At 50.4% G+C, this 13,574-nt stretch overlaps 1 protein-coding gene across 1 annotated transcript in view; it reads right to left on the bottom strand.

The window, feature by feature from the left end:
* The window catches only part of CACNA1C (calcium voltage-gated channel subunit alpha1 C), a gene marked incomplete at both ends in the record, with an annotated part of 767,761 nt that overhangs the window by 31,829 nt on the left and 722,358 nt on the right, over positions 1-13,574 (bottom strand). The window contains 4 exons of the mRNA XM_080704956.1: positions 1,730-1,821; positions 3,495-3,560; positions 5,812-5,940; positions 8,991-9,023. Of these exons, the coding sequence (XP_080561082.1) occupies positions 1,730-1,821; positions 3,495-3,560; positions 5,812-5,940; positions 8,991-9,023 (320 nt within the window). The remainder of the gene's footprint in view (positions 1-1,729; positions 1,822-3,494; positions 3,561-5,811; positions 5,941-8,990; positions 9,024-13,574) is intronic.

Genomic DNA, 13,574 nt, shown 5'->3' with positions numbered 1-13,574 from the left:
GCTTCCGGCTGCTCTTTTTAATAAGGGCTGCTCTTGCCATTGCCCTGCTACTTTTCTAATTTAATATTTGTGTTATGTTGTCTAATCTAAAGATAAAATTATATCTATACATGAACTATATTTACTTCAATAAATAGAACATATCCTATTTATCATTTCTCCTCCTTCTGTGCTTATCCATCTGTGAGTTGAGATGTCTCTTTTTCTTGATGTTGGTTCCCCCTAAATTCTTTGGGATTGTTGTTGATTGCTCATGGTGATAGAGAACCCAGTTCATGTCTGTCTGGATAAAGTCCTCATCACAGGGGTCTCTCCAGAGATTGTGGAAGAAAGACAAGATGTGCCGCCAGGCAGGCTGGGCAGGTGGCTTCTTCTCGAGGGTGGGCTCCTTGAGGCCATCTCTGCCTCCCAGGCCTCGACGCCCAGGGGTGTGGTATCAAGTCCTGCTGCTTCCTCTTGTGAACATGAGCCGATGCTCCCAAGTGCAGGTGCCCAGGCTGTGGCCCTGGGCCTCTGCTGCACCCGTGTCTGGTGACCTGAGGTTAGAGAAGCCCTGGGCTGCTTTCACCTCCCCCATAATCTTGCCTTGAACCTTTGTCAAATGAATCTCATTTGTTTTCTTCCATTTTGGAGTTCTTCAGTGTTTATGGTTCACCAGCAGCACTCCTTCATGTTTTCTTCCCCAGCTCTAGCACTGTGATAGATTTATTTTAAAAAATACCTTCTGCCATCAAGGACTTCAGGAAAGGAGGGAAGATAGGCCTCTGTGGCCAGTCTGAGATCGGAGTCCAACTCCAATATTTAAATGTGGCACAGCCGTGCTGCTATTAAATAGCAGCTGACGGTAGCCTGTGTTCTGAGTTTCTGATCTGAGGGAGGTGGGGATGTCACACTGCTATTTGGGTAGTCCATCATGTGATTCAATGCATTTTGAGCAATAATGGTACTTGGGCTTGGGCAAGAACTCTGCAGAACCTAGTGTCGGCAAGGTAATCCGAGAGAGGTTCACTGGAACCTCAGATAACAGACCTTAAGGAATGGAGAAGGTTTTGCTGCCTCTCTGACCACCAGAAAGGTCCAGAGAAGAAAATAATTTTCTTCTATAAGCTCTGAACTAGATGGGGCCCCAGAATGCTAGGCCATGATAAGCAAGAAAGTGAGAAGTTGTAGGAAGAGGAGGGGGTTGTCATGAATCAGATGGGAAGAAGCATCTGTTGGGGGGACTCCCGAGGGGCATAGGAGCCATGCCAGGGGTGGTGGCCTTCCAAGAAGGATGGACACTCAAGACTGGCTTCAGTGACATGATAAAACTAAGTGCAGGGCGATGTTCTCGCCCAGCACAGCAGATGGCACAGATACTGGCACAGCAGTTCAGAGCTGTATTTAATTCATGAGGAAACCGTGACTCAGAGAAGGCCAATGTCTTGCTCAAGGTCACAAAGCCAGTGTGTTTGGGGCTTGGCTTTGAGGCTGTTCAGATTCCAATCCAGGGTGCTTTCAGCACGTGACTCTGGATCCCCTAATGGCTGTGGGTGGATGCCAGCCGGAGCACCAGTGCCCCCTGGGTTGCTCATGGCAAGTCAGTACGATGAACAGTGAAGGGACTGATTTCCTACTAAGGGGAGGCTGAGGGAGCACACACTCTCCCTTCCGACTTCCCTCCCCTTACAGCCAGGCAGTAGGCATAGCACACAGGCGTCCGTGTGCACCCGTGTCCTCCGAGACCCACCTGAAGAGCAGCAGCACGGCTTGGGGGAAGGTCTGAAAGTTGTTGTTCCGGTTGATCTCTGTGGTATCATTCAGGGCGATTTTCCCAAATACCTAGGAAATGGGAGGAAGAGGAAGTCTATGACCCATGGAAAGAGAGGCTCCTAATTCCCAACTACATTCAGGGGTCCCTTTAGGGTTCACAGTGGCTCCTGGACTGGCGGGCCTGCACCTTGGGCAAAGTCCTGGAGTGACCTGCCAGGCACCTGCTGCCCACCCAGCCTCTGGCCCTAATTTTCCACCAGGGACACATGTAAGAATAAATGTGTCCATGGCTCAGTGGGAGCGAAGGTGGATAGAGATGGGGACCTGTTCCTGTTCAGGATCACAGGGCTCACTGCCTTTTTCTTCCCCCCATACTGGGGACTGAATCCAAGGGCATTCAAACTCCAAGCTATATCCTCAGCCCTTTCTTTTTTTAAAATTTTTTATTGGTGCCTTGTGTTCATACATCTTAGTGGAGTACCAGATGTTAGAGGCACACATGCACACATCACCCAGCCCTTACTCAAGCACCCCTTCCTCCTGGCCACATTTTGCCTAGTGATTGACTTCATTGTGCTTGTGAATGTACATCATGTACATTAGGGAATTCCCCCACCCCCATCCCCTCAGTTAAGTCACCTTATTTGCTGTACTTTTTATTTTGAAATAGCATCTTGCTAAGTTGCTGAGGCTGGCCTCGAACCTGTGATCTTCCTGTCTCTACTCCCAGGTACTGGAATTAAAGGTGTGTGCCTCATTGTCTACCTTTCTTTGCCAGTTTAGCTCTCTGTGCCCAAGCACTCCTCCATATTTAGGTTCTTGGCTTTGGGAGTGATCTGGACACTAGGCAAGCTTACTTCACCCCTGAAGTTGGAGGTCTCCTCTTTTCTTCCCAGCCTTTTTTCTTTTTAATTTTTGTGGTACTAGGGATGAAGCCCAGGGGCATTCTACCTCTGAGGTACACCTCCAGCCCTTTTTTTTATTCTTTATTTTGAAACGGTCTCACTGAGTTGCAAAGGGCCTAAGTAGCTGAGGCTGTTCGTGAACCCTCCTGTTTCAGCCTCCTGAATGCCACCACGCCTAGCTCCCAGCCTTCTTAGTAAGGAGTCAAGGTAGGACTCTGAATAGCAAAGCTTTGGGCCTGTGAACCTCTGGGTCTTTCTGCAGTGAGCGAGTGGGGATGTACTCAAGCTCTGGGCCAGGCTGGGGGAGGATGAACAGCTGCCAGTCTGACTGGGGAAATCAGCTAGAGCCCTGCAGAGGCTGGAGAGGTGGGGGGCAGGCAGCTGGGAGGGCAGGCCCCTGAACACTGCTGTGTTTTTGATGGGGTGGAGCCCCCCATTCCCTCAGTCCTTAGCTTCCATGTGACACTGGTTGAGGGCAATTCTCAGGACCCAAGAGACCTGGGCTCAGAAGGCGGTGCCAGCCAGACACACCATTCCTGTCTTCCTGAGAAAGGCTGTTCTCTTCAAGGTCCACTGCCTTTCCCCATGTTTTTCTTGCCAGTCATAGAACCCAGGCCCGGGGCCATGGGGAGGGAAGTGCTCTGAGCTAACTCCGCCCAGGGCCATTAACCCCAAAGCCAACGATGTCTCTTCTTGGGGGGATTCCAGTTCCTCTGACCCTGAGGGACAGTCAGGAGCAAAAGCAAGAGGAGAAAGCAGAGCGACCGGGAATGTCGTGCTGGAGGGGGCCAAGAAGAAGGCAAAGGAACCGAGCGGGGGGGGGGGGGCTCGTCCTACCTGCATTCCAATCACCGCGTAGATGAAGAACAGCATCACTATCAAGAGGGCCACATAGGGCAAGGCCTGGAAGGAGCAGAGCGTGCATGAGGCCCAGGCCCAGGCTGGCCATATCCCTTCCCAGGGAGCACCGCGTCCCCATCCATGTAGCCATCAGATGATGCCAGGCTTGGAAGGGGCAATTCCTTCCCCACAGAAGCACTGGGCACCTGGGAGAGAGCCTGAGAAATGGTCGCCGACTTTTCATTTTATCTTCTTTTAAAATTTATTTCTTGGTGCTGGGGATGGAACCCAGGGCCTCGCCCATGCCAGGCAAGTGCGCTGCCACTGAGCCTCATCTTCAGCCACTGGCTTGGCTCTGAAAGCAGGTTGCAAAGCCATGGGTGTAGTTCAATACTGCTTTAGTAAGAACAAGCTAGATGAAGCATAAACGTTTGCTTGAGGAAGGAGAGAGGTGTGGGGCACATGTCATGCTGATCATTCTCACCTGGTGGGGGGCAGATTAGGCCTCCTCTTTATTCAGCTTACTTTTGTGGAGGGGTACTGTGGATTGAACCCAGGGACAGTCTACCTCCGAGATATACCCCAAGATATTTTGTTTTTATAATTTCAAAAGAGGATCTAAGTTACTGAGGGCCTGGCTAAGTTGCTGAGGCTGGCCTGGAACCTGGAGTCCTCCTGTCTCAGCCTCTCGAGTACGGGGATTACAAGTGTGCACCACCACGCCTGGCTTACTCGGTTTAATTTTGTTCCACTAATTGTAGTGAGCAGGTTTCCTACTGTCACAAAAACACCGAGTAAGGAGCAATGTGGAAGACCATGGGTTCAAATCCTTTCTAGAAATGGCAGGCTACCTAATTACTTAACCTCTCTGAACCTCAATTTCCTCATCTGAAACATGGGAACAATAATTACCTCTCAGGGTTTTGTGGTGTTTGAGTGACTTATAGCTTATGACGTGCTTAGGCAGTGCCTTGCACACAGTTGACTTCTTTACATTTTATTCATCCACCATATCATCTTCTCAGCAGCTTGGATGACGATTTTGCAGAGCCCACTGCCTCTTCTCCTGGGAGGTACTGTGGGCCTGGGTAGAGCTGTGGGCGCGGGATCTCATCGCCCTTGCTCCTAAGGGATTGCTTTGCCAGTGGCCTGCGTGCCACTAGATGGAGCTGTGAGATCACAGGATGCTCTCCGCCTGATCACTGGTCCTTCTTCAGAGCCACCCCAGTCGGTCTCCTTCAGGCCCAGGGTAATGGCAGGGGTGGGAGGGGCTCCTGCCCATAACAGCTTTGGACCCCAGAGACCAAGGACAGGGTTATCCCTCAGTCCTGCTTCTAAAAACATCTGTGGACTCAAATCCCCAGACAGCTGCCCTCCCCCACCTGTGGCTGAGCTGAACCTCTGCTGGGGGAGCCCCAGCTCCTCCTTAGGTGGGGTCAGCCTGGGTGACAGGACTGGGTTCTGACTGCTGGTCCAACCGGTGGCCCTGTCCATAGGGGTGCCTCTGGGAGGTGATTCCAAAGCAGGCAGGCTGCGACCACAGCGCACCTGTCCTCTGGCTGCAACCACAGCCCCGGGCACACCTGGACCAGAGAATGGTTCTCGTTGAAGCTTAACTGGCCCGGGCAGGACAGGAAGGCTGTTCTTTGCCCCCTGGGGAGTGCACGTGGTCGGCAGGAGGAGTGAATCAGAGAAGCGCTGTCCGCGGTCTCCACAGTCATCTCCAGGGACCTGAGTCACCTACAGCTCTGCTTCTCTCTAGCTTCACACTCACACACTCTCCTCTGAGCTGGCCAGGGGGGTTGTGGTTCTGACCTCACAGGTGGAAAATGATGGCTGAGAAGAGGGAACTAATGGCAGAGTCGAGGCAATCCTGTGCCCCCGCTGTCCTTGTGGGGAGTCACACCAGGGTCCCTGAGAGTTTGGCTAGGTACATAAACATGGCTGGGAGGTTTTAAAACAGCCAGAACTGGAGGGGGCTTGGAGAAGTTATCAGAGGATACAGGTGCATGTTTTCCAATTTGTTCCATCCAGTAAGTTCTTGAGGAGAAATGCACAGATAGAGACAAGAGAAACAGCCCCTCCCGCACCTCCCACCCCTTGCACCCTGAATGGGGCGGGGGCACCAGGATCCGCCTTTTGAAAACCAAGGTAGAGTTCCATGATTTTGTTTCAGAAGTGAGGAAAGAAAGGCCTCCAGCCAGGCCGCGAGCTGCTTCTGAGTTGCAACCCCCACTTCCTGGAACCAAGGCGGCGCTTCCTGGAGTCCAGGTGGACGCCCTGCCCCTGGGCACGGGGAGGTGGTGCAGCTTACCTGGAAAGACTTGATGAAGGTCCACAGCAAGGTGCGGATACCCTCCCCGCGGCTCAGCAGTTTCACCAGGCGCATGACCCGGAAGAGACGGAAGAAGGTGATGGAGATGCGGGAGTTCTCCTCTGCGTTCTGGAAGCCATTGGCAATAGGAGGTGCAGTTAACACAGCAAGAGAGGGGTGGGGCAGGAGGGGACGCTCTGAGAAACAGTCTTTGGCTGAGGGAGGCAGGCTAGGGCAGGGTCAGCTGCACTGGACTCTCCCTTCAGGTCCCCATTCCCTGGTCCACGCAGGGAAGTCAGCAGCCTCCTCCATGGTCCTGTAGAGCCAGGCTGTGCCCAGGGCCTGAGCCACGGGCCTGTGTTTCTATCCTTCTCTCTGCTCGTCATTCCTAATTCATGATGGACCAACAGAAATTCCATAAGGAACTGCCATAGGGTTTGTAATCTAGGCCCAGAGGCCGATGCCCTTGGAGCCCCGGGTCTCCCACTGTGTGAGGAAGCAGCCCATCTCTCTGCTGTCCAGCCCACCTGAGGGTCCTGAGTGGGACTTGGCTCTCTTCAAGAAGGCTGGGTGGCTGATGGCTGCCCTCCTGGATGTTGGTACGATTGCATTTGGGGGTCCTGATAGGCAGGGTGGGCTGCCCACGGGAGGCATCTTGGGCCCAGGCAGCTCAGGACTCTAGCACTTCTCTCATGGCTGCTGGGCAAGGACTGGGGAGTGGGTGTTTCTGGGGCTCCATGAGGGTATGGTTCCAACACTTGCTTCCCTCACAGGCCCGAAGCTGATGCCTCTAGGAGGCTCCGAGCCCATCTAGGCTGTGGAAGGCCCTGTAAGGGGTGGGCTGCAGGGTAGTGGAGGTATCACTTGCAGTGAGCCCTACAAGAGTCTGGGTCCTGGCATGCGAGGTCCTGCTGGGGTGGGCCAACCACCTCTCTCTGTGAGGCAGAGGGGAGGGGATGGTGTCCAGGCCAGCTGGGGTGGGCTTGTGATGCTAAGGCTGCTGGGCTCGCTGGCTCAAAGCTCACCCTCAGCCTGGGGCTTGGGCATGTGCTTGGCCAGGGCTCTGGACAGCACACCTGCCCTGCCACTTTCTGCCTCTCCAGACCTAAGAACAAGAGCTGACACCCTCCCCATGCTACATCCTCCCAAAGCCTCCTGCCCACACGGGTGGGCTGTGCTACAGTGTCCAAAGTTGCTGGAGGTCACCCACGAGGGAGCTGCTGTCCCCTTGCCCCGGAGCTTGTGCAGCTCACCCTGCCCTGCCAACACCAGGAGAGAACGGACCCTCAAGTTTCCTGTTACTGCTCCCATCCATGCTCCCCTCAAGGAAGGAGGGGTCTCCAGTTTTCGGGACCATTGAGGCCATCCTACTTCACTTTTCCTTTTGCATTATTTCACATTATTTCCAGACTGCTCCCCACCCCCGGGGACTCTCTGGCCCTCTTTGGAGTCCCAAACTAATGCAAACTCCCTTGAGGGCCCGACAGGCCCTTTCATTCTAACCCTGTGGCCTGCAGGAGCCTGCTGGGGCCAGCGATCTCCCACTCAGAGTGAGAGACCCTGGAGGGAACAGGAAAATCCTCCATCCTGGACGGCTGCACAGAGACCAAGCCAGACGGGTGCTCCTGGTTTGAGGACCCTCCAGACAGGAAAAGAGTAAAAATATTTCTTATACTTTTAAATCAGAGCTGTCTCAGTTCTTCCTAGGGCTACTGACCCCTCAAGGCAGAGGACAGACAGACAGACTTGTGGGGGCTGGGGACCTGCAGCATGGGCTCCAGGTCCTAGCTTGGCACCTCCCCTGCCTGTGCATTTTGAAGTCTGTGATGTCCTTAACCTTGGTATTTCTATCATCTGTGTTTCTACTTGAAATTCTATTTTCTTGCCTTAGAAGGAGGTTTGTTCCCCCAGAGGAGCACGCAGAGGAGGCTTAGGGTTTTATAACCCGCTGTCAGTTCCACCGTGTTTGGAAAGGGAGAAAAAGGAAGGGAGCCGCTTAAGGGGGAGCTTCGGCTGTGGGTGTCAAGAGTTTGAGAAGTTGGTGCCACTGGGACGGCTGGATCTGACGAGTTAAAAACAACCCCTGGCAACCCAAGCCTGCAGTCTGAGTTCTTGGAGGCGCGAGCCCTCCCCAGTTGCTGCAGTTTCTTGCTGCTCAAGGGGAACGAACACATTGCCATGGGGACAGGGTGGTTTCCTCTAATAAACTGAAGGACAGTGAGTGCAGTGAGGAGTCAGGTCCCCACCTCAGCCCTTCCTCTGCCGCCTGCCCACCAGGCTGGGATGGGGATATCTGTGGTCACCACCAGTGCGGCCAGTCTTGCCTCCAGTCCACTGACTTTCCGGCCTGAGGAACCAACCGACTGGTCTTGCTAAAAACTCACGCTTGGCCCAATTTGGAACAGGTGATGGCGAGCTGCCTTTTAGAAGAGGCCATTCCAAGGAGACTCCAAGGTCATGGTCACATGGAGAGGCATCTCTACCTTTTTTTGGCTTTTTAGCCAAAGGGAATCATGGGCTACTATCTCAGGAGTGGTCCAACTGATTGAGTGTCTTTTCCTGTTTCTAGTCTGCTGAAGAAAAATGGGTGTGGCTCAATTGTAATGAACTTCAGGAATTTAGAAATATGCAAGGTGTAACATGGTAGCAGTGACTTTTAGTCTGTGTTTCTATCTCTAATATAGCCATCTTTTCAGGTCATTATATCTAAGTTTAAATCTTTTGCAGTGGCCTTATATGCAGAGCCCGTGAAGGCTGGTAGTTACAAGTCTTGGCTAGACCGTCTCTCTCTTTCCTCCTTTCCCTAGAGGCTCTTATCAACCGCTCTCTCAGGCATCCTCTGAAATTTCACTAGTCCGATTTGGCTTAGAGACCAGGCAGGAAAGTCTTCGGGAAGTTTAACAGGAAATGGCCCTTGGGTCCAGTTCTCTCCCAGTGGCTCATTAGATAGTCAAGATCACAGTGAATTACCACCCAAAGGAAGCTTGGGAGGCACGAGACACCGTCACACACACAGCCTTCTCACAGCTCACGCGGGCACAAGCAGGGCAAGGCACACGATGGACACGGTAGCCACATGCAACGGGAGCCAGGCTGGGCTCCCAGAGACTCTGGAGGGTGAGAGTGGGGTGCTAGGGAGTCACAGAAGCTGGGTGCGTGGTCTGGAGGGTCGGTCTTACCATAGAGGGAGAGCATTGGGTATGTTCAGCTGGCTTTAAAGAAAGGCAGACAGAGATAAGCTGTAATGAGTCTCCAACGAAGATGCCCGGTATTCTAGGTCTTGGCTAACACAGGAGCAACACAGTGGCAGGAGAGGGCACAAGTGAAAGCAATACAAAAGCGTGGGCCTGGCAGGTTCTGCGACACCACCATGCGTGTGAGCCGTGCGTTGCTGGGCCTCAGTCTAACGAGGACCCACAAGGCTTCTCCTACCCGTGACCGTCTCTGGCCTCAAATACAAAGAACTCACAGCCATTACAGATGAGAAGGTGCAGTCTTCTGGACTTTGTGAATGGAGGCTTGTTTTTGTTTCTCTTAGCCTTGAGTTCTAAGGTAACCTTCCAGGGCTGGAGCTCTCTACACTCTAGCTCATCCAGGCCTTGCTGCTGGAGGGCAGAGCCTCGCCCACCCTCGGCCCATCCTGCCCACACATGTGTAAGCAAAGGAGCTCCAGGGCATGGCCCCTTAGATGTAGCAGAAAACTGACTTCTGGTTATCATGAAAAAGGATCCAAAGAGGTAACCCTCAACCCTCTCCCCAGCTGTGGTTCTGAAAGCTGAGGCTCAGGCAGGACACGGCCTTGCTTAACTGTGGGTCCACAGAAATGGAGACCCTTGGCCACTCTCTTGAAATAATGATTGTTGGGTCTTTTTTTTTTTTAATCTTGAAAGCACTGCATATAGTAATATAGCTCTCATTATTGTTAACATCCCCAGAAGTTGTTCTCTTGGGTAATACTGCTGAAGCCATGTTGGGGGCAGGAACTCAGGTGAGCTCCCTCGGGCCAGTCCCTGCCTAGGTCCTTGAGCTGGTCTCTGGGGAGATGCCCCTACTCTTTGGGCTCCAGCTACAGAGCTCAGCCCCTGGCTGGCCTTGACCATTTGAGTTCTTAACTCCTTTTGCAAAGCCTTCACTCTGCTTGTACACTCCACGTTTAGCTGGTTGCCCTTGTATTTCTGTTATTAAGGTACAAACAAGGAAAATGTGTACTGGAACATTTGAAGGATGGACATGTGTACATCTAGACATTTGTTTGCAGCCTGAAAAGACTTCATTTTGGTAACATTTAGCAGCAAGTTCGTTTTTGAAAAAATGCCTTCCATAAAAAGTTTTTTTTTTTGGGGCGGGGGGAGCATAATGGTGGAGACACAGGGTGAGGTTAAAGAAGAGGAGGAACACTCCTCTAGTCACTTACAAAACATATTCTAGGTCTCAGTTCCTGCTATATGAGGCCCACTGGTGGCCAGGTCAGTTCTCGTGGCTGGAGGGTGTGGGGGAACTAGGATCTGGCTAGTGGGCAGATATTGAACATAGAAACAGACACAGACTCACACACATACACACACACATGGAACTTCTTATCACACCAAAACCGCCTTTCTACTGGTGTGTAATGGTCAGGCCTAGGTATCTTCTAGCAGCCCCCACCCAGGCTGGCCCAGTGCATGTGTACTGCATTAGTGGATAAGGAACTGTGTTTCTGGGATTCTGTGGGGGTGGGGAATGGAATCCATGCTATGCACAACTCCAGGGAAGAAGGCAGAGTCCCCAAGAGGTGGGCTGCTGCCTCCTGCTAGATCCGCCTGGAAACCAACCGTTGCCATTACTTCTAAGAACCCTGAGCCAAGGCTTTGGAGGCCTTCGGAATCAATCTTGTCCTGAATAGACCAAAACAGAGAATATTAAGTGGTTCATTTGGCCCTGCAGAACCAACTTATACCACTAAAAAACAAAACAAAACAAAAACTATTTTGTTTGACTCATAAACATTCAGAATCCTTATTTGGAACTCTCAATCATTCTCCTCTACTCTCCTCTCCCCTCTCTCTGTGGTACTGGGACATTCTACCTCCGAGCTACCCCCTGGCAACTTTTATTTTTTATTTTGAAACAGGGTCTCACTAATTTGCTGAGGCTGGCCTTGAACCTGTGACCCTCCTGTCTCAGTCTCCCAAGTACTGGGATTATAGTCATGCATCACTATGCTCTTGTTAGTTTTATTTGACCTTTTATAACTCCTATTAGGGTCTCATCTATTTGGATCATGTTTTACTTCAAGATTTAGCTTTAGGTCTAATCATCTTACTTTAATTTTGTTATTTTAATAAGTATTAATGATCCTTATGATATGTCTCTGTAACAGAAAACAAGAAGTTAGAGGAGCTAAGGGCTCAAGAAAGAGAAGAGATGAGGATGCGCAGGGATCTCGACATTGGGTTATGCAACCCAGATAACAATAACTGGCCAAAAAGACTGGCTTTGGAAGGGTCTGAAAACTTGCAGATTAGCTTGGCAGTCATGCTATTTAGAGGGCGCCTTTGACTTGCTGGAGAACTGTGGACTCTAACATCTCACACAAAATATGTTTTCAAAATCTGTGATCTCAAAAAATAAATAACTATCCCTCATCAACTCAGAAGACAGTCCTGAGCGAGCTCCATCTGGAACAATGAGGAGCCTTTTCTCAGAGCCCCTGGTCTGAGATGCATGATGTGTGCCTGGTCTACAGGCACAAAGGCAGCCAGGGGCACTTCCAATGTGGCCCCATGTGGTCACTGGGGTCTTTCTCTTTTTTGTACTGGGAATTGAGCCCAGGAGCATTTTATTTCTGAGCTATATCCTCAGCCCCATTTTTATTTTAAATTTTGAAACAGGGTCTTAGTTGCTTAGGGTCTCACTAAACTACTGATCTTGACTCTCCCGTCCTCCTGTCTCAGCCTCCCAAGTACTGGGATTGCAGGTGTGCAGAAGCATGCCTGGCTACCCCCAGCCTTTTTATTTTTAAACAGCTTTTGCTAAGTTGCTGGGAGTCTCGTTAAGTTACTGAGGCTGGTCTTGAACCTGCAATCCTCCTGTCTCAGCCTCTCAAGTACTGGGTTTACAGGTGTGTTCCAGCTTGCCTACCTGCACTTGAGTCTTTGGTGCCCTTACAAACTGCAAGCAGAAGCCCTTGGTGAGCTGGAAGGGGGGCTTGGACCCGCTGGCGCTGGGCATCTGTGGCATCTCAAGCTAAGCACTTTAAGCCCAGAGACGTTTGTTTCTTTCCTTGTTGTCCCCTAGTACTGTGCTTTGAACAACAACCCAGGCTGAGGGCTGCTGCTGGATCTACACAGCGTCAGTCAGCACCCTGGGAAACTTGGGCACTGATCTTTGTCCCTCTCCCAGGCTCCGCCCAGTTCTTCTGGGTGAGTTTATAGTTCCTCCATCTGTTATCTTCCTGGGGAAGGAAGGGGGTGGTATGACTCCCTAGCACCTCTAAAGCCTCGCCCCCATAAGCTTGTATACCTTCCCCACATCCCCCTTTCCTGGGGAGCTCACAGAGCTGCCTTCCTAGTCTGAACATTCTGGCTGATTTTAAAATGGCACCTTCTCCATTAATGGTCACCAGAGAGTAAATTTTTGAGCAGACAATTCTTTCAGCTTTGCTTTCCAATGATCTGGTGATTTTTAAGGATTTCAAGATATTGGGAAAAATTAACTTTATCTGTTCATGCAACTGAAGCTACTTAGTGAGGCTCTCAGCAACTTAGTGAGACCCTGTTTCCAAATAAAGTATAAAATAAGTCTGGGAGTATAGACTGGAAGTAGAAAAGCCCCTGCATACCACCCCCAGTACTACCAAAAGAAAAAAAGAAAAAAAAAAGACAGTATTTAGCCATAACCAGCATATTATTTCTATATATTGTCAGCCATTTTTTGTGTAGTTCAAATTCTGCAATTTTTATTATTCATCATTATTATTCATCTATTATTCACCTATTATTCATCATTCTAGTACAAATAAAGTGAGGTTATTTTTTCTGTATCTGAGACAGAGATGGGGCATTTTCAGAAAAAGTCCCAGCTTATGGTTCCAGGCGAACAGTAAAAGAAATCAAAAGCCAATTCTACACTTCAGTGTAACTATGCTTGGTTTGGGATAACTTGGTTTGAGATAACTGGAGGTGACTATAGAAATGGGGCTGGGTTGCTAGCAAGAGAGCTTCCTTGGAAAATTATTTTTCTGAGTTAAGTTCAGGTTCAAATTAAAAATATTGCCTTAGTGGATGAAATATTTGTTTCTGGAATGACTTGCTCTTGCTTTTATTTGGGTACTAGCTCTGAATGTCATGGAGGAAGCTGAGGGATGAAGCCCAAGGAGCAGAAGAGGCCAGTGGGCAGAGGCTACTACTTGGAAGGGACTGTCCCAAGAGGATGGGTGTCAAGATCCATGGAACTGTTTCCCAACTGTCATGTTATGCTGTCTCTCTGTAGAATTAAAAGGTACTTGAAAAACAGTTCTTTATCATAAACATTTTAAAATTATTCTTTTAAGGGAAAGGCTAAATAAGTGATGTGTGCATGTATGTCTCTACTATTTTGTACCCCATGAAAATGAACGACTAAAATGCACCAATAAAAAATTTTTTTTTTTGGTGGTACTGGGGTTCCTGGAAGCCCTTCTACCTCTGGGATACACTCCCATGAGCTACACTCCCAGACCTATTTTTTTACTTTTTATGTGGAAACAGGGTCTCTTAAGCCAGCAAGGCTGGCTCTGAACC

Source organism: Muscardinus avellanarius, assembly GCF_963383645.1.
Source record: "Muscardinus avellanarius genome assembly, chromosome: 11".
NCBI lineage: Eukaryota > Metazoa > Chordata > Mammalia > Rodentia > Gliridae > Muscardinus > Muscardinus avellanarius.
The sequence above is the reverse complement of the archived record's forward strand: the minus strand, read 5'-3'. Positions and strand labels throughout refer to the sequence as shown.